The 20747-nt window shown below is 41.6% G+C and overlaps 1 protein-coding gene across 4 annotated transcripts in view; it reads right to left on the bottom strand.

Annotated features, from left to right (window-relative positions):
• The window catches only part of fermt2 (FERM domain containing kindlin 2), a 36932-nt gene extending 18016 nt beyond the window's left edge, over nt 1-18916 (bottom strand). For 2 of the 4 annotated variants that reach the window (XM_080871425.1, XM_080871426.1), the window contains exons 1-3: nt 18674-18914; nt 17352-17509; nt 4479-4712 (exon numbers count right to left, since the gene is read on the bottom strand). In XM_080871425.1, coding sequence (XP_080727551.1) covers nt 4479-4712; nt 17352-17508 — 391 coding nt within the window. In that variant the 5' untranslated portion in view covers nt 17509; nt 18674-18914. Of the gene's footprint in view, nt 1-4478; nt 4713-17351; nt 17510-18673 lie in introns of all 4 variants that reach the window. The other 2 variants (XM_080871424.1, XM_080871427.1) reach the window with 2 other exon arrangements.
• Between the last annotated feature and the right edge of the window lie 1831 nt (nt 18917-20747).

Below are 20747 nucleotides of genomic sequence, written 5' to 3'. Positions count from 1 at the left end.
TCTGATGTAATCGATCTCTATTATTTCAATGAAATGAGTTAACGCCATGTTTTTCAATTGTTTACACTACTTTGAGTTTGTTGTCAAAACCAGACAGCTCAAAAACTTCATTTAATTAAGAACTATAAACATGTACACGTATGCAGCAGTGTATCTGATTTCTGGAAAAATCTGTGGCTGCTTAATAACGTGCAAATTTGTTCCACTAAAATGCACCGACATCCAGAAAAATTATCTACTCAGGAGATCATTTATGCTGCTCGTATGCATGATTACATTCTTTAGGTCACTACCCACCACAGTTAGTGGCCATAGGTGGTAGGAATGTAGATTATCTCCATAACTGTTGAAACTACATCAATCACCCTGCTGATCTTCTGCTCAGCTCTCCTCGTACTTGGCAACCAGGCTTCAAGACAGCTAAATGCCTCCATTTAAAGAAATACTTCACTCTTAACTCAGAGCAGGCAGTACACCCTTTCCTGGCTGACAACCATGGTCTTGGAAATGCCAATTCTCATCCCGGGCAAGTGTTGTAGTTAATTTTTTGCTGACATATTCATACTCCTACGCTCACCACTTTTGGCTGGTGTCAGGAGGAGGAAAGAGGAGGAGGGTGATGGTCAGAATGCTTACAAAGGCTTGGTGGATTTTCATTTGCAGAAATGACACCTAGACAATAAGATCCCAATCTTCTGTCCTGCTGACTTGTGGCAGTAACCAGGCCTGAAGCCAGAGGAAAAGGATTGACTGGGAGCCAGCAGCGCATGCAAGATTTACTCTTTGGAACAGATGATTCACTGCAGTGAGTAAGACCAGCCGCAGAAGAATCACAAACATCATCACAGTCTAATTTTACAGCACTTAAGTTTGCCGTATAAACTGATATAGACCTACATGGGCAAAAAATTACAAAGGAATCATCTGGTTCCTGTGTTTCCCTTGCATACTCCTAAATGTTAAGAATAGGTGGTCTAGTTCCCACATATAGGCTTTACTTGGGCGGGCTGCCCAGGTATGTTAACAACAGGCCTAGGATATTTGGCGACTCGTTTTTTTTTTGTTTTTTTTTAGTTCTGTTCTTTTTAGCTGCTCACCACCAAGCCGGGCCCTTTGCTTCACATGCTACCAGTCTGGTGCTGTAGCGGTCCTCCATATAAAATATGGAAAACCTTTCCCAGTGGAAAGGACTACAAGTGGCGAGGATAGTCCTTCAGCTCAGAAGATCTACTGAGCGCTGAAGGGCACTTCAAACCTGCACCTGTAACAGGTGGAGTGGAGAACTGGTTCATGCAGCTCCAAGCCAAGCTCACATGAGTTTCAGAACAGGCTCTGCTGTCACCACACATGGAAGCTAGATGTTGCAGTTGAGTCACAGGTCTAAAGACTCACACACACACACACACACACACCATTTGCATTATATGTTTCAAGAATTGAGCTGATTACACATAAAGGAATGATAAACTTTTGGTGTTTATATTAAGTCAAATCATACTACGAGTTCATTCAGTTCTTAAAATGGCACAAGTCTCTTGTACTATTTTTCACTCTGGCTTTGACAATCTATACCAAACGGCCTTAGTGGCTTGGGAAGAGTGACAGTTCTCTTTCTCTGTCAGACACAAGGCTAAATATGTGCTAAAAGGCAACTCAGAAAGGATAATGATGCACTTACATTTAGGAGATGGAGCTGAGGCCAAACCACAGTACTCCTGTGTTATGACAACAGTTGAGAGCACATTTGGGCCCAGTCAAGCAGGCCACAGGTTGATGGGTCATAACTCTGCTGGACCAAAACGACAGAGCTAAGGTCCATACAAAAATCAGAAAGGTTTCTTGAGGACAAAGTGGTGGGACCAAAAAATTACAGATGTCTGCTTCAAAGTCACTCTTCATGTGAGGTGCTACTGACAAATTACTCATGAATCTGTTTTGCCAGACATTATTTAATGGCTCACTGTAACATTTCATTACTGGTGCGGCCTATTAGCCATTCCATAGAAAACCCTCTGTGTTGGTTTTCAAGCGCACAGTAGTTTAAAAGAGCTTGCACAGTTGCTCTGAGTGCAGCAGCTTGACTCTTGTTAGTCTGAAATGACGCTTTTCTAAGGGAGGCAGCAGATTTGCACCACCTCAGGCTCCAATGTCCCAGTCATGTGTTAGTCAGTTATGAAGAGTACATTCTGTCTGCTGGCTCACAGAACAAATGGTGTTAGAGGGTGTGTGTGTGTGTGTGTGGGTGGGTGGGCTGAATATATATTTAGTCAATATGAGAAACCAGGTTGTGAAGATGGCACAGTGAGCAAAAGGAGGAGCTGGAATTTTGGTGGGGTGCAAAGCAGTTTGCAGGAAAGGCAGCTAACAACAGTACACCCTACTGTGGGATGACATTAGCTGATCCATCAGGATTGGGGAGTGAGTTGGATTTCATGACTTGTCTGAACTTTAATTACACAATATACCGAAGTTATTGGTTGCATCATTAAGCAAATGAAGATTCAACAATTTCTTCTGTTCTCTAAAACTTTAAGCTGAGTATCTTTTGGTGTGAATTGGGCCAGGAAATTGTGACAGAAGTTTTCCCTGTAGCATTGTAGTTGCATTTCTTCACAAAACAGAAGACATTACAAAAAGTGGAAAAAATATAATTTTGGAGAACTCTGAATTGTTTACAGAGTTCAAAATTGTTATCTTTAAACTAATTGTGGAAAATCCCAAATGCCTCTTTTTCCTATCAACTAAGCAGTAGAGGACACGATGTAAGGTCAAAACAGGAGTGGAACTGAGTGATTTTTGTGTATTACAGTACATCAGCCTTTTGCTGAGCCCTCTTCTCTTTTCCAGTCTTACCAGATGGAGTGCATTTGTCAAGAACAAGCTGCTTTGGACATGGGAGAAGTATGTAATGACAATGAGAGTGTTATGTTGATTTCTTATGCTGGATGTTCACTGACAGAATTCAATTGCTCTAGCGAGACTAAAAACCAGACAAGACATTAGTTTGGAGGAAAGAATAATGTTTGTTAATACTGCAAAGTAAAAGACTGTTGCATGAGGTAGTTGTAAAACTGTTTTCTCTTTCTGTTTTGCAGACTTGCACAAGTAACCCAATGACTGAAGAACTAAACACGAGAACTAGATCTGGTCTTAAAGCCAAGCTCATCATCACTGGAAAAAAAGAAGAATCAAATCTGGTTTCCGTCTTTCACTATACCTGCTCCTCCCTTTCTGCTGTCTGAAACAAAGGCCAGCTGGACAGGCCTCCACTCTTCCTGTCCACTCGTATTCACTATGCAGCTCACAGGCAGGCAGGAGAAACTATGCAGAGGAAACTGTCAAATTGAAAGCTGCCCAAATAACAAAAAATGCTTCCAGGTCACTGCAACTGTAAACTGTCATACATCTACAGCAAAAGGAAAAAAAACATCCCCACTCTCTATTTTTGAAAATAAAATCTTGCAACTTGCAAAGTCAGCTAAAATAAGTTTTTCTAAAATGTATGCTTATGTAAATGTGAATATAACAGATGTCTCTGCCCCGTATTTTCAAAAAAAGCTTCTTTGTATATTTACACTAAATAAAATGCTCTGCAGAAACTAAACTAAAAGCTAAGTCAAGCGATACCAAAAGGAGACCCTGTCACTGGAGCCCCGGATCCTACTTGCCGAACACAGTTCAGTGACCAGGACACAACAGGTGTGTTATGATCCTGTCTAAGGATACACGTGCGTGGGAGTTTTTTCAAACCTTCAAACTGTACTGTAGATAGTGATTGAGAGGCAGAGGCAAGGGGCAAGGGGCAAGGATTGAGATCTGAGCTGAAGAAAAGTGGATGTTAGTAGGTCAGGGGTTGTTGGAGTCCAGCATGTGACCTCAGTCATCTTTGGCAGATCAGCAGATATCTATAGTGTGTGCGTGTGACCTTTAGGCATTAGTTACGCCATGGAGGACACTTAAATTAGAACTGATGTTATAAGAAGGAGACTGTGACCAACAGTAGGAGTCATTTCTGTGTACCTTGTTGCACACCTTTGTTTCTGAGACAGATAAATAATCTCTGTTTACGAAACATTATTGTGAGACTGATTGGAGCCCAGGTTTCAAGGACATGACTTTAGATTGGGCTGAAAGTCAGGAGACACCACTTTGGCTCTGTGAGCTTAGACTGTGTTTAATAAACACAACAAATTGCCAGGGATAAAAACAAAGAGGGAGGAAGGGCATGATTAGCTATGTTTGATGTCGAGCATTTTAGACCTTTTCCAAAAATACTATCACCACAGGAAGTTTCCAGTTAAACAGGGTGTGCATAAGTAAACTGCATGCCCCATTTTGCAAGTGAAACAATTTCAAATACATAACTACTTGCCAACAACACCTCATCTCACAATGGCTTCATGAGAACTTTTCACATGTCCACTTAAAATAAAACTGTTCATTCTATTCCTCTGAAAAGGAGTCGATCGTTCACTCACTGAAAGTTTTGCAGATGTCCGACACGGCCTTGAAGACCCGGTCAGAGAAGTTGACCTTGACTTTCATGTGCTTCATGTTGGGGAGCTGGAGCCGTAGCAGTTTGTGCTGCGGCGTAAAGAGCAGCCTGGCGTCAGCTTGGATGCCATACTTATCCAACGTCCAGTGGGTTTTTAACAGCCATGTCTTCTTCTTCTCCCACCAGAGAGCATGGTCCGACCAGTCCCTCTTTACATCTAAGAGAAGGCAGAAAAAGATGGAGAAGTTACAGTGATCAATATGTAAACTGAAAAGCTGCAAAGAAAACTAAGCAAAGAACGGAGCATTTATATTGCTGTATGGTAGAACACTGTATAACACTCTACTGATAACCCAACCAAGTATATCCCCTCCCAGCTGGAGGTCACACTTGATTGAAAAGGGGCACCAGCACATTATTGCAGAGACGGTGAAGTCAAAGACAGAGGAGGGGGGGGAAAAGACTGAATGTGTGAAAGACGTGGCTGTTTGTGTGACGCTGAGGGAATATCAGGTTCATACCGCCCTCTTTGTTCCAGAGTCACACCGTGATCCCTTTAAAGCAGACGCAAGGCACCCAAAACCCTGCATTGCTTCCAGGCTTTTGCTCTGCAGGGGATCACCAACAATAGCGACTGACCTGTAGTCTCATGGTGTATGTGTCTCACTTCAAGGGGAAGGTGAAAACCACAGGGATTTGAGGGAACTCAAAGCATCTGTTTTGCAGATCACCTGGTTCTCGTCTGTATGTGAGCAGCTCAGCAATGTGCTGAAGCTCTATTTGAATTGCAAATCAAAGTGGTGAGCAAAACCGAATATTCACAGACATAGTGGTAGCTCTGTTAAAACCATTGTTCTCATGTATTAATGCGATTCATCAGTGACTGGGATACATTCACAAATTAGCCACGCAAGTTAAGCGGTTAGCTCAAAGGCTCATAACTTTACACGGTGTTTAAAATACCAACCGGCTATTTATGTACCCCACACTGTGCACGTGTTCCTTTATGATCAAGAGTAAAATTTAACAGTCTTGTTAGCAGACTGATAGTTGAGATGACGTGAATAAGCCTGAAGTTTTTTTTTGACTACTTTCAGATGTCCCCCGAGTAGTGATGTCATTATCCCGACATTATTTCAGGAAGGCATTTCCCAGATCGGTCTCATTTCCTCCACCCACATACCTCTTCACTGTTTCTCCAGCTTATTCTCAGTCTCACTCTGAGTCTCTCTATGCTCTTAGTGAGTCATTGCCCAGACAGAGACGTCAGTTTGCTCAGTCACCGTTTAATCAAATCATTCGATACTGATACTGCGGGGTCAGTGAGGGTGTTTGAAAAAGGTCTGTATGCTCGTCAACAACCTATTGTCAGACAGACGTTTGATATCCCTACAAAGATAAGAAACCAATAGTCAGATCACAGGAATATAGTGCAAATACAGTATATTGGCACATCATGATTCAGGTTTCAGTTAGAAAATACAAAAGCTCAGTAAAGTTTACATATGCAGACTAAGGGAAAGGTTTTACCACAAAATACCCCTATGAAGCTTCCAATTGTGCTATTTAATCTCAACTAACTCTAATTCAATGAATTATCGAGTCTGTACATTAATGGAAAAAAATATGTGCTTTCTTCCTCATTAAGGACACCGACCTAGTTTGCATTCAAGGCTGGTAGCACAGGAGAGAATACGTCGTCAGCTCATTACATCTTCTGCTGTTATGACACGAGGAAGGACACAGGTAATAATGCACAAACTGGAGCCATAATGGATTGCAATTACCTTCAAGTACACTGTGAGCAAGCAGCAGTTACACACAGAACAGCGCAAAACCTCACATCCATTTTCCCTTTATAATGTTGATGTTTGCTGGTAATTCATTCTATAAATTGAAAAGTACATCAAAGTGAAAGACTGCAAAGATGATCTTGAATGTTTCTCTTTGCGACCTTCTCTGTCAGTCAAACAGTTTGGTGCCACCATGGTGGGCTTTTGTTTCCATGTGCTGCTGTTGTTTTCCACGACCTTTACATACAGGCATCTATACACACTGTTGACACACTCCTGCGGACTCTGCCTAAAAGCTGAATGAATGGGATTAGTGGGTGAGGAAGTGAAACAACAGATTGTCTCTCCTTAGACCAAGGAAGCAAGACTGCTGAGATGTGAGTAAAGCAAACTGGGCTGAGGAAAGGATTACAAGAGATGGGGAGAACAAGTTTAAGGAAAAGAGTGGCCACCAGCATGTCAATGCAGATGGCATTGTGAAAGCCTAGGGCTCTGTGAATTCTCCTGGGGAGGGGTTGTTTGTCAGGCTGTTGGCACTGTTTACTCCAGTGGGCAAACACTTGGTACTTGAGTGAAAACATTCCAGGCTTTCTGAAGCCCTGTGAGAGTTGCTTTAGCAGCATGGGGTCTAGCTGTCATCAAGCAGTTCTGATGCCTCAGCTGTGCAGATAACAACTTCATATGCTACCTTTAGAGAAACTGCTCCCTTAAGTCTTCTACAGCTATTAAAGGCTGAAATAATGAGAGGGAGCACAGAGAGAAAATCTGAAAATAATCCTGAATGTATTTTCATAACTCTGCTCACAGTTTTTCCTCTTTCAACCTTGTAATTTCTGGTGTCTGGGAGCCCTGCAGAACAACTAGCATTAACGTTTGGCACTCAGGTCTTCACCACAGACCACATTCTATAGAAATATCCTTATACTCGGCATGCATGACCACCATACAATCTGTGGCAAGACATGAGTGCACTTTTTGGCTGGTCTCAGCTACCCTCAAGAAGCTCTCTACGGCCCCTGCTTCTGTTTCTTTGTTGCCATCTTATGCCAAAACCTTCCTGGACACGACTTTACCGTCTCGTTGCTTGTATCATTACGCAGTGGGTCGATGTGTCGTGATTGGATAAGGGCAGCTCGGGCAGGCCTCCATTGGACTCTTAAAGCTGTAACATGGTAACTCAATCCACAGATAGAGGGAGGGCCAATGGCATCTACCAGCTAAAAATGCAGTCTGCCAAGCCTGACGTAATACAGCAGCCAGAGGAATGGGGGGCCTAAGTAATTGGCTGCATTAAATGTGGACCCACAGCGCCTTAACAGAATGATGTGTGTGTGTGTGTGTGTGTGTGTGTGTGTGTGCGCGCGCGCGCATGTGTACAGCTTGAATGACATGAGGAGGGGAAAGAGAATGGGAAAACCGTGTTTTATGACCTCTGCAGGATATGACAGATGATACAGAGTATGTGTGAGGAGGTGTGGGTATTAGTCTAGGGGAGGGTGGTCTTCTTATGCATGCACTAACTAAATTAGCTCCCTGTGTTATGTGCGTGTTCATGATTTAACAAGCGAAATTAATTCATAAATTGTGCCCAACCAACTTCTTTCCCCATTCGTCACCCTTACTGCCGCAACTTTCAACCAAGACCACTTCCTCTGCTTTGTGCACCAGATACCACAACCAGAATTACTGGTTTAGAAAAAGAAGAGGACGGATTAATAATGCCATTGTTTTAGGAGGCATTTAGCAAAAAAGACAACAGACAGACAATGCTAAAATTGTACTCTAAAGGGCTTGAACTGCCACTCCCTTCTACATCCTGCCTCTTCATCCATTTTCTTTTAGTCAGCATCGGTGCAGTTTATATTAAGTGACTGTGTGTAGAGAGCCCGTCTGTGAGGGGGAGAGGACGGGACAACAGAGAAAAGCATGAGAAAAAGGGAATGAGAGAAAGGTCATGGAAAGGAGGAGTGGAAGAGGATGAGCAGAGGACGGGGAGGAGCTCTGTCTAGGGACACAATGTGAGAGGACAAGTGATAGGAAGCATCAGGAAGAGGAATTTCAAAATGAAGGTCTATCTGTGAAAAACACTAAATATACAGAAACATCTTCGATTGTCCTCATGCCTCCAAAAACTAAAACATTCATGTTTGCATCTGTTGCAGAACAATGTCATAAGCTCATAAATAAATCTTATCTGATCAATGGAAACCAATTCTCAATTGGAATAATGCTTCTATATTTCTAAAATGTACAGAATGACGACAAAAAAAACAACCAGCAGTTCTGCAATCATGTGACCATGTTTTCAGCTAACAGTTATATTTATTTTCTGAACTAATCAGCTAGTCTTTAAAATGTCACAAAGTGTCTCTCTCAGTTTCTTGAAGCTCAACCTGAAATGATGAAACGGCCAATTTTCTTCCATTAACAAACCAATCTACCAACAAATAAGACTGAAAAGAGCAGGAAAAGCCCACAAAGGACGGAATTTTAAAAACATAAATGATCTGAAAATAGCTGATTATTTTTCTATTGATCACTAGATGAACAACCTATTACCTAATTGTTGCAGCTCTACAGTAGACGGGACGCCAACAACAACAACAAAAAAACCACACAAGTCATTCTTAGATGTGGTCTCTGTGGACTCAGTGACTCATGCCCTCTCTTTATTGGGTTTCAACCAGCACAGTGACAGTCAGCTGTTGCCTAAAGCAAAATCCAGGCTCATTTCTAGCTTCACTGATGGAGATGATTTAAGAGAAGACATGGTTACAGCTCTAGACTATTTCTTGTGTTAGCAAAGAACAAAATGATTGTGGCTATCACAACAAATCTGTTAGCTGTCAGTGATATCCAAAGCCACGCAGTGCAAGATTGTATCTTTTTTTTTTTAAGCTGCTGATAAAAATTAGCTCGGTCATGCAGTTTCCTTGGTGACTTCTGGCTGACGCCACGGGGAAGTGGTGCAGGGTGACAATTTGTTTTCATACACAACAAAGACAGTGCAGCAGGTTCGTCAGCCTTATATCTCACACACACACACACACACACACACACACACACACACTTTCTCCCCCTGTACAAAGAGAAAGCCCTTCTAAATATATTCCACATCTAAAGCAGGGTGAAGGTTGGTATTGACAAGCAAAGATACAGCCAACAACTGCAATGCACTAAAATAGAGTTACAGCAAATGGCTTTTAGGTTCTTTGTAGCTCGTACGGTCACGCTGGATAGCATCAACATCAGATAGCCAACATGTGCACAACAGGTTAAAAAGAGAGGTGATGACAGTATCTGTATGCAGGGCATTAGACAAAGTCACGGTGGATTGTATTTAAAGATCAAAGCGATACAATGAATTCAGCAGCTGGTGTTAAAGACAATGTATGGAGTTGTAAACAGTGTTAATCACTACACATCAGAAGACAGCCACACGATGCACATGTTCCATGTGATACACAACTAAGAAAAGTGTAAAGTTAATAAGACAAACATGCAGTGTTAATCCCTTTGCTATTCACAAAGCAACACTGTTAAAACTGCAGTGCTTTCCATTGACAGGCTAAGTTAAATTAGCTGAGATTACTTCAGCCTCTTTTGTTACGTAACACAGAATTCTTCCAATACCTCAAACATGCCATTTATCAAAGGAAAGAAATATGCAATACACACAGTGCCCAAAAACCATTTAAGTGCATTCTGATGTATTTTGGAATTTATAAATCCCCCCAACACACACACCCAGCCTAGAAGACTCCTATTTACACAACAACACTCGAAACTATACCATTACTGACGTCATCTTCATGACGGTTTCACCACGCCTTTAAAGGTCTTTAGTCTTTTGTCTTCCCACCTACATCACATGCTACAAACTACATCTTTTCAAGCATAAACAGGCCCTCTGGGTTTTCACATTAGGCTGGTATATACTTGAACGCTTGTGTACAAGGTACAGAGGTAATCTGGTTGGTTGTTTGGTCAACACCCTTTCATTCAACCAAAATTGCTAGACAATAACAAGTTTTACTTTAAAAAGGAGGAAAATGACCACAACAGTGGCCTTTAAGAACTGGTCTGTAATCACCGAAGGAAAAAGATCTACCCTGCATTTTCATGGCTGCTAGCTTTATTAAGGTTTACATTTACTGAACTCTTTTTTTATCGTTGGCTTAAAGTTTAATTGGCAGTGACACTGTCTAAAAGAACAGTACAGTAACTTGTCTCTGTTAACATGTTTTACCAGTGTTGGTGCAGAACACTTTGGACTTTCCATCTATCCATGGAAACTTACCCCACTTAGGGTCGTGGGTGTGAACACATCACAGTAATAATACTTTTATAATGAAACAGCCACAGATTCATGAGCCCCAGCATTTGTCAGCAGCAGCTAAAACCAGACCAAGCTGGTCTCTCCTGCAAACAGGAAACTGGCCGCGTCTGTTGTTATGATTTCAGTTGAAAATAACAAGTTCAAATAAGATTTCAGATACGATTTCAGCCAGGATAGTTTTTTTGCTTCAGTTAACCTTTGATTATATATAGACATGAATAGCACACCCAAGTACTTACTCCTATTGTACTTCTTTGAAGTACACTGCCTGCAGCGCGTGTGAACCATTACACAATCTATAGAAAAGACCCCAGAGTCGCATATAATTGGCAGGCATCACGGTCAGGTCTACTGATGGGAAGGATGGTGGTTCAATACCTGGCTTCGCCAACCTTAAAGTTGAAGAATCCTTGGGCGATATTGAGCCACAAATTGCCTCCAATGAAATAAAAGTGTGTGAATGTTAAGCAGCAATTATACTATCTGTGTCTGTAAGATCTTCATGATCGACTCAGGTCCCAGAGACATAAATTTTGTCATCAGACAGTCCTTGTGCCTGCCTGTTTTCTGTGACCACACCAACTCGTCCATGTAGAATTTACATTAGAATACACAAACTACGCATGTGCCCCAGGCAGTGGTCTTCGAGCGTACATCAAAAGACATATAACGCCTAGATTAGACTCCACTGCAGATGCAACAACAACAATGATCAAGTAGTCATTGCTGTTATACTTGTTTGACGTACGCTTGAGGTCCTCCACCTGATGAGAATGCATAGTTGGAGCATTGTAATGTAAATTTTCTGCGAACGAGTCATGGTCACATTAAAGTCTGCATAAACCCCAGCTCGTTGATTTCAAAATTTACGCCACTGGGACCAAAGTGGACCCTAGCAGACTCCCGGATGTGGAAAGTATAATTCCTGCTTACCCAAATGGCTACTCGTCTGTCGTGTATCTAGATGTCTATCGCTGCAATGCGGTAAAACCTAGGCTTTAGGTTAAAAGTGTTTAGGCATATAGGGAAAAAGCACTTGCATGAATGTGTATGTGTAAATGGGTGAATTTCACTTAGAAAAGTGCCACGTAAGTAGCCCATTTAATATTACCCCTCGTGCTCACTGCCTAATGATGAAATTTAGGTCACTCAGAAACCAAGCAGACCCTCGTGCACTCGCTGACACATGAAGTGAAATCAAGGCCTTACAGTTTTACATCCCAGTCTCATCTCAGCAACTTACAACTCTGCAGGACAAGATCAAGCAGCTTCAACTATAAATGAAGAAGACAATATGGAGGCCTACACGTAAGATGGTAGTGTAAGAGCTGCTGAACTAGGCTTTTATAACATTGAATGAGATATCCTAACATGAAATTTACTGATAGGAGTAAAAAGGGTGTAACAGCGCTGGCTTTGATACATTAGGAAAGGCCAGAGGGCTATTAAAGGAAAACTCCTTAGAGACAGATCGTTTGTATCCATTTGTGTCATAATCCAAACACAGCAAAACAGTGAGGGTACTCCTCCTCCACCCTAACACAGCTTTATGCAATTAAGTGTTCAGGGACCCGGTGGAATAATGACATTACAAAGTTACTCTGGGACTAAGATCAGTGGAACAGATACACAATACTCATTTGTCCTCCATGTATGAAACCTACCAGACGTGCCTTCAGGACTGTGATAAGCTGGCCCGCTGATGCCCCTGTGATTTGGATGGCAAAAAACTATATTGCAACATCATGAGAAATTCTCAGGAGAACAAACATACCAAAGTGAAAGTTCTAAATACTGGAGGCAGCTAAGAAACTCTTATTTCAGATGATTTGATCACTGAAACAAAACTTTTCTCTATGAATGGGAGAGCAGAGGGGAAAAAAAAGAGGTGGGGACAGCTTTAAAATGAATGAATGTGGGCTGAGAAGCAGAACAAAAACTCCAGATCAGTTTACTCCATTGACACACAGGTGTGTGGTGTTACAACAACAATGTGGAGCGCTAACATTTCCTTCCACTGGATCCTTTGTGCTGTTTGTACTACAGAAAGGTCGGGGGGGGGGGGGGCAAAAAAAACAACAACCTGGCATCAGTGTCGCAGAGGAGCCAATAATATTGTGTTCCGGTGCATGTTTCAGATGCCAAACATAATTAATTAAATCATCCATAACAAACAGCAGTCCTTTCATACAAGTGCTTACAGAGAGAAGGCAATGGAAAACAATGATATTAAAATCCAACTGGATAATGGTGCACTTTTCAAATCTACATTTGTAAAGGGGATCAGATTACCAGCCATTTTCAGTGGGTAAATCATAATCTTGATAGCATTAAATGAATCATTATTAATCCACTAATAGCTCAAGCTCTGAACCTAGCACTCATGAGATTCTGGTTGCATCAACTTCAGCTGTATAATCAGCTGAATATTAAAAGGAAAAAAGAAAAAAGAAGTAGCTCAGCAGACCTAATTGGGCTGCCAAACACTTCTATATATGGCCAACACAGAGTATGTATAGAATTATACTGACCAATGGCCAGCATATGATCACATTTGCAAGTCTAAGTACAGAGCAACACAATCACAGCATCTTACCGGTGAAACAGGAAAGCTCTAGCCTGGGCAGGACCACCACTTAGGATAAGTACTTCCTGCCAGAGAGATTAGACAGTAAGATGAACACACAGCCTGCCAGGCCATTTCTCACTTCATGAGGGCAGACCTTTCGAAAGGCTCCACAGCCACAATCAATGAGTCTCATTAAGTATAGCAATTTGTTTAAACCGTGTGTCGGGTCACGATGATAGAAAACAGAACACAGGTGGTTATAACCACCTATCAGTGTTGTCCTTTGTGTACTGTAATAAAAGTAAAAGATGTGAGAGATGTGTTCGCTCTCCTCGGGAAAGCTATAACTGATATTGCAGACCCATCTCTCTCTCCTCAGCCCAAGGCGAGGATGCAAGGCACACAGGCAGGAGAAGGTGCATTTAAAAAAGAAAAACCATAGCGGAAGGTCAACATCCTGTGCTAAACGGCAGCTGTTTCCCAATGAAACCTGGACACCACCGTCTTAAACCAGGGCCTTCTGGTCACCACAACCTGCAGCAGCGGCAAGATCAGTTTTATTAAAGACACCAAAGTTAAATAGCTGACCAAATAAAGTATTATCTTGAAAACCAAATTTGTTCAATGCAAACATTACAGTCACTTGCAAATCAATCCTAATTCAACACTTAACAAAAAAAGAACATGGTGATCATCACAAATGCATTGAGGACATGCAGCAAAGGTTTTCTGTGGTGGGTTTGTGGTGAGGGATCCAAAAACTGCAGGTCACTCACCGGAAACAATCACATTAACTCTCAAAAATATGCAAGCTCTATTTTTGTAACACTTAACAGTCAGTGTAAATGAACAAACCTGTGTACCTCTGTGTTTGCTATTGATTATTAAGCCTTGCTACGCCAGAGAAGTGGATGGTTTTGAATATTCAGACACAATAATCAAAATATATTTGAAAAAAGTGGAACAGAGAAAAGAGGGTGAAGTCAGAGCGAAACATGGAGAAAGGAAAAGACAGAAACAGAGCAGTAGGTGGTTGAAGCAGGCAGCAAAGACTCCAGCAATGACGGCAGCGACCAGAGCAGCATGCCAAACCTTTGGAGTCATTTCCTGCTTCGTCGAAGACTTTTATGGAATTTTAGCAGCGTAGCTAACGTCACAATGAGGACAGACAGCAACAGGAGAGACAGTTCAGGCCTATACTCTATACAACTTCCTCTCCCTCGCTTTCTACTCTAATTTCTTCTTTTTTGCGGGAAAAAGATGAAACTATATATTTTTTTCCTGCAAAGAAGAAGAAATTAGAGTAGAAAGCGAGGGAGAGGAAGTTGTATAGAGTATAGGCCTGCCACTTCTAAAACATTAATCGATTATGCACTTTACCCCAGTTTACCCAAACTAAAAGCTGCACAACTTCCTAATGTTGTTTGTACAATACTTGTTTTGCCTCCTAAATGGCGCAGAATTGCCTTTTAGAGAGGAGTGCAGCACTTTTAGAAAACATCAACAAAGTCAGAGAAAGCGCCAATGATTGAGCACAATGGCAGGATGAAAGGATTATAAGAGCAAGGGACGAGGGGTTGGTTAATCAGCTGGCTTTAAATACTGCTCTCCTGGAGTTTTGCAGGGAAATGGAAGCAGTGTCCGCTGCTGTGATCAATAGCGGAGTGCCTTCCTGGCATTTGTCTATTTAATCCATTATCGAAGGCCATCTGAGCCTGCACTGTGGATGGGAGACCTGCAGCACAGAGGAAGGGTTGAATGATGAAAGCAGGATGCATGCGGTTGACACACACACACCAACCCACACAACCATACTCGCATGTGGAAACACATGGACAAATACTACTAATAGGAACAAATGTATAGCCTGTTGTTCTTTGCATAACAGGCAGACAACACACACAAACACGCTCATAAAACTATTATACGTACTGTGTGTGCAAATATACCCTATCACACATATTAACAAATGGTGCTGACAGCAAACAAAACAGTGCTATCATCATTGTGGAAAGCAGCTGAAAAAACTGAGTCAAAAGGTGGTTCCTTCATTTTAAAATGCAAAAGACCAAAATACGAAAAGAGGAGGGAGTGTGAGACAGAGGCCTTGCTTGCAAACACTCTTACACCTGTGTTCTTTCTCAAAGCACCATGTGAGAAATGCCATCTATGTATAACCACTACGACCAAGCCACCAGCAAATCCAACAGCGAGTACCCGACAACACTTGAAGGGTGTTTAGTACGCAGCACTCTCACTACCGAGAGCTGCGAGATATGGAAACAGGTTACTGAAAACGTCTTGCTTTTCATTTCCCCCAAACTCAGAATGTAATTTGAACAAACAATTCATATTGTACACCAACACAGTAACAAAACTTCAACTAAGATAAGAAGTGCGTGTTCAAAGCAGCCAAAATTCTGTGTGACAATAATAGTGCATGCTGTCCTGCAAAGTGCAGTCATGTGGATAACTTATACTGTCTATTGGTTAATGATTACAGTGGAAAACAAACTCGTGTTTAGGGATAGAAGAAAGTCCCAACAGTCTCCATAAACATGTTAGAAAGCACAAAAACATCAAACCATCAGAAAGCAATTTAATGCTACTACACAAGCTCTGCTCTACCTTGAAGTATACTTGAGTAAGCCAAATTAACTGCAAAAAGGTTGCTTGCAACATGACAGTATGGAAAAGATTCCAATATATTTTATGAATGTAAACAAGGCTGAAGCTACAGCACTTTTTTATTGTTTGATGGGATGTGACAAAGGCACAAACAAATATGTGAACCCACCTCCTCCTATTTTACAGCCAACATCAAGCTTAACAAATCAAAACTATTTTCAGTTGTGGACGTGAAGACCTCAAGTCACTGGATTCTTTAGGAGATTAGAAGAATAAAAGAATAAGTCATCAATGACAACATCCTTACAAACAGGAAAACAGAAATTAGAGATGGTGAAAACAAAAGATAGACAATCAGCCTTGATGCGGCCTCTGATACATGATGATTTAACTGTAATAAAACTGGTCTAACCTAAAACACCTTTTATGTTACGATATAAACCTATCATATCCCATGTATGAAACGTAATGACGCACAAACACCAACAAATGTTTGATGTGCTTTCAGTACACTACATGGCCAAGAAGGTGAAGAAAAGTTAACTCAGAGAAAGTGACAAAGCCATGCCTTGAGCAGAAAGACCAATGAATTCATCTCGTCCCACGCTCGTCAGCAACACTTCCCTCTCCTAGCAGAGATGCCACTCCGCACAGTCGACCACAGCGAACAAAGACCTCAATTATGTGGAGCTCTAACAGGAGAGCTAAAAACAGTACCATGGGCAGGGAATAAAACCTTGGAGCGCTGCAGGAATTCTGAGCATTCAAGCGTCGTCAACACACAACAAACTGTCACTCCCAAATGGCACTGCAACCACCACCGCTACTGACCTTTCTGCAGACTGCATGAAACAGGGCTGTGTTCAAGTGGCTGGAACAGAAGACTCTTATGCTTACTTTCACCCAAACTTGTGTAGCTGCAGTTATGCACTTGACAACAGTTCATGAAAGAGTGGGGGGAGGGAAACAGTGTATTGTTCATTTTATACCTTGGGTTACTGACCCATATATGCTGCAGGGTAACAAAGAGCAACATTAAGCCCCGTTTGAGCTGGTTGCAAGCAACTTTTGTTCTCATTAAGCAATTTGCACAGGCGAACCAACAGGCTGCCCTTTATTTTCAAAAACAATAGCAAACTGTGTCCAGACTCTAAACTGATCCCCTTCCTCTGACTTTCCTTCTGATTCCTAAATCCATACTTTTAAGCTTTGCCCATATAGACTTTGTGCTTTCACAAGAAGAGCTGTGTTTCTGTGTGGATGCTCACATCTAATTTGAAGAGAAGTAGTATTTACTGCCCAGCAAACATGAACAGATAACACAAATCAGCCACACGTCAGAAATTCACCAGTGGCAGGATGACACAAGGAAAGGTTTATTACAACAGGAATACATCTAATTATGTATCTGCTTATTGACTGTGGATTGCTTTCTTGTGTTAAGACCACGCGGTGCCTGTTTATTACACTTTAGATTAGCTGATTAAAATAGTCACAACCACTCCAGCAAGCAGCACACTCGCATACCTAACTTCTCCACCAGTTTGAGCATGACTCCACCGATGTGGATTTCCCCAGTGACCCTCAGCGACACGTCCCTGTAGAGGTCGGTGACATGAATCTTCAACTCCCACGTCCCGTCGGCATAGCAGCCATCGGGCATCCGGATCCCATCCAGCGCCATCCTGCCAAACAGAGCCAAAGTTTGAGGGACTGAAAGAGAGAGGGGGGCAAAGGTCTTATCTAACCTTTGTCACACTGATGTGAAGAGAAGCATTTTGGCCACTGTAAGTAAATGCATGTGTCGCAACCCCCAATGCATGCTTTCAAGACCTTGAGTAAGAAGCCTGTTAGATGCCTCAAACAGAAGGCTGATTTCCTTAGCATGGGTACATTTACTTTAGTAGTTTACTAAAAACATGTTACTTGCTCATTTCTTGAAAGCACAAACCTACTGTGCTTTCAATTATGACATTATCATGTCATTAGGGTGAACAACACAGGCATTTACAAGGGACAGGGGGTATTTTGAGATACAATTGGTGCACATTGTGGGGAAATCCAGGATACAGTGTTTCCAGTGGAGTGTGCAAGGTCACTGTGGGAAGTGTTACCTTCTGTGATTAAAGAATTTACCGATTGCCACAAACATCTGAATGTTGGTATAATAGTTAACCCCCATTCAGCCACTTTTTAATTACTTCTTGAAAACACTTCCACGCTTATGGCAAAGCTGTAGTTCTGACAGTTGTGGTGAACATTTGACCCTTGGAGAATGATTAAGTGAAGCAGGACGGAATTAACCGTTTTTCCATCGCGCCACATCTCTCGCTGGGAAGAAGACGAGCTCTGCTGTTGGAGGACCGCCAAAAAGTTACAGTATAGCCAATTTGTCATTCCTTGATCGGAGAGTGTCCGACAGATCAAAACAGCCGTCCAATCAATAAAAAACAGAACAAAGGCTATAGTCCCCAGGCTACAAGTTAACCAGAGGCCTTTGGCAGCGGTTATTTACACAAAAGTGCCGGTTCACCTGTTAAAAATAACGGTAAAAGCAGCCTTACAAATAGGCAGAGAGGGGGAAATTATGTAAGCAGAGCTCGTACAACAAACTACCCGGCCCCGTGTTGCACATTCACCGAGTCGGTCCGTAAAGCGGTAAGTTCAGAAGAAAGTGTCTCTAAAAGCAGACAAGCCTCTTAAATTAGCCGGAAAAGTTATTAATATTGAACGTTTTATTGAACGCAGCACAGGCTGTAGGAGGAAAAAGAAAAAGGTTTTCTTTTTATGTATTTCACAGCAGAGAACGGGCACAGCTTTGAGGTCAGCATTTAACTCTGAACACTCACCTTCACAAAGACGAAAAAACGCTGAAGCAGTCGTCTACACGGTAGAGAATAAGTCCCCCGTCTTTAAATCATGTAGAAAGTCTGTAAAAGGAATAAAAAAGAAGAAAGAAATCCCCGAAGAACTCGCTGAAGAAGTGAAGTATCCCAAACTGTTTTCCCGCAGGCTTCGGCTTAATGGAGTCCAGCCTTCCCCTTTCCTCCCTCCCTCTCTTTCCAGCAGTATAACGTCACCGTCACTTCTCCAATCCCACTTTTCCTTTCATACTGGGAGCTTTTCTGGTCGCGTACTGGTCCCTTTGTCGCCTCTCACACACGTAACACTCGAAGCTTTCAAATGATTTGTGTGCCTCTGTGTGTGTGAGAGAGAGTCGCCTCCCTCCCGATACTTTATGCGACGTTGTAGAAATAATAATTAGCGTGACATTTAACTATTACTTAATTAAAATGCAATAAAACAGGACATTAAAAAAGGTAAAAATAATAGCATCAAAATGAACTCAAAAGTAAAAGTGCGGTGCTGATAGATATACCAGTAATGTATATCCCCTATATATAGTACAGTATTTTAATATTTTTAGTAAATCCATGATGGAAGAAAATCGTGTGTCTATGTGATTTTCATTATGTATTTCTGCCTACTTTATATAGCTACAGATTGGAGCTTTAAGCAACAGGAATGAAAAAAAAATGTACTTCTACAAATATATCATCTTCCTTATTCTAGATCTTAAATGCAGCATATGAGACATAAAATCCAACATAATGGCTCAGGTTTTAAAAGCTGTCTGACAAATTCATACATTTATTTGACAATCACGCCATCTAAAAATATAAGTCATGTGTGAATGTGAGCTATATGTGCAAGCTGTTTTATTACAGCTTTGCTTTCTGGAATAAGAAATTCATCCGTTTCTGGTAGTGTTATTAGACATGCAGTTAAGATCTCAAGCTACCTTTTATGGCAATCGTGCTGCTGAGCCTTGCAGCAGCATCCAGGGATCTTTGGTTCTTTATTCATGGGAGTAAGTGGACAGAATAACAGGGAATTTTGGTTTCATCACTTTTCCAATGTGTTTTTCCAAAATCCCACTTTACTGATAGCCATAAATACTGTTATTTTCTTTAAGTGAACACTATTTCAGCCAGTCGATTAATATGAAGTGTGGAAATTAGCCAAGCAATGCAGATCCCTCTGTTCTTTGCTGACATTGAAACATTTGGCTGTAAAATTTGAGCCTGTGAAGAAAACTTCCTCACAAATATTTATTTTTATCTAATAGAAAACAATATACCAGAGCATAAGACGTAAAACTCCAGACAAGAAATCTAAAAAAGAAGAAATAGGTCAGTAGTGAATAAATAATCTTAATTAGATTATCCAATTCCACATCACATATTATCTTTTGTAAACTATATTTAACTGTCTCTAAGCCACTAATTACACTGTATTAGAAACTAATTGAATTACAGAAGCATCACATGTTGAGTGCTGATAAATCATCAGTAACTGCAGAGAAAAGGGAACACTGGGAGCTTTTAGACATGCTTTCTGTGAGGTGATCAAATGAAAACTTTGTGGGGGGGGGGAATCAGAAAGCCAGCCATCTCCTTTCTCTCCAGAGCAGCAGAACAATACCCGCTCTCCAAGTGAGATGCAGTAAAGGGCCATGAATCATCAGTGTTTCTGGCTCTGTCTTCTGATGAACTCACTGAGCTCCAATCCTCCAGCTCAGGAATCTGGGCCTTCAGACTACGGTCGGCATCAAAGCGATTTATAACCGCTCTCCTTGCAGCTCCGACCCCCTCGTCAGTGTCTGGCAGTCGACCCATTGCCTTTTATAGGCTGTGTTTTAATTGCAGAGTAAACATTTGAGTCAGCCAGATGCAGAGCAGGAGAGTCAGATGGAGAGCTGGCTTGGCTGCTGGTGATGTGGATGAGGACAGAGGAGGTATAGTGGAGGAAGCAGAGCAGTGAAGGAGGTAAGGGTAGGAGGTAGCGGGGTGCTCAGGGATTCACATTTATTGGTTTTTTTTGGCATTTGTGGTTGTAGATGGCTGTAGTACATTCCATTTT

This window comes from Rhamphochromis sp. 'chilingali', assembly GCF_963969265.1.
Source record: "Rhamphochromis sp. 'chilingali' genome assembly, chromosome: 21".
NCBI classification, from domain to species: Eukaryota; Metazoa; Chordata; class Actinopteri; order Cichliformes; family Cichlidae; genus Rhamphochromis; species Rhamphochromis sp. 'chilingali'.
The sequence above is the reverse complement of the archived record's forward strand: the minus strand, read 5'-3'. Positions and strand labels throughout refer to the sequence as shown.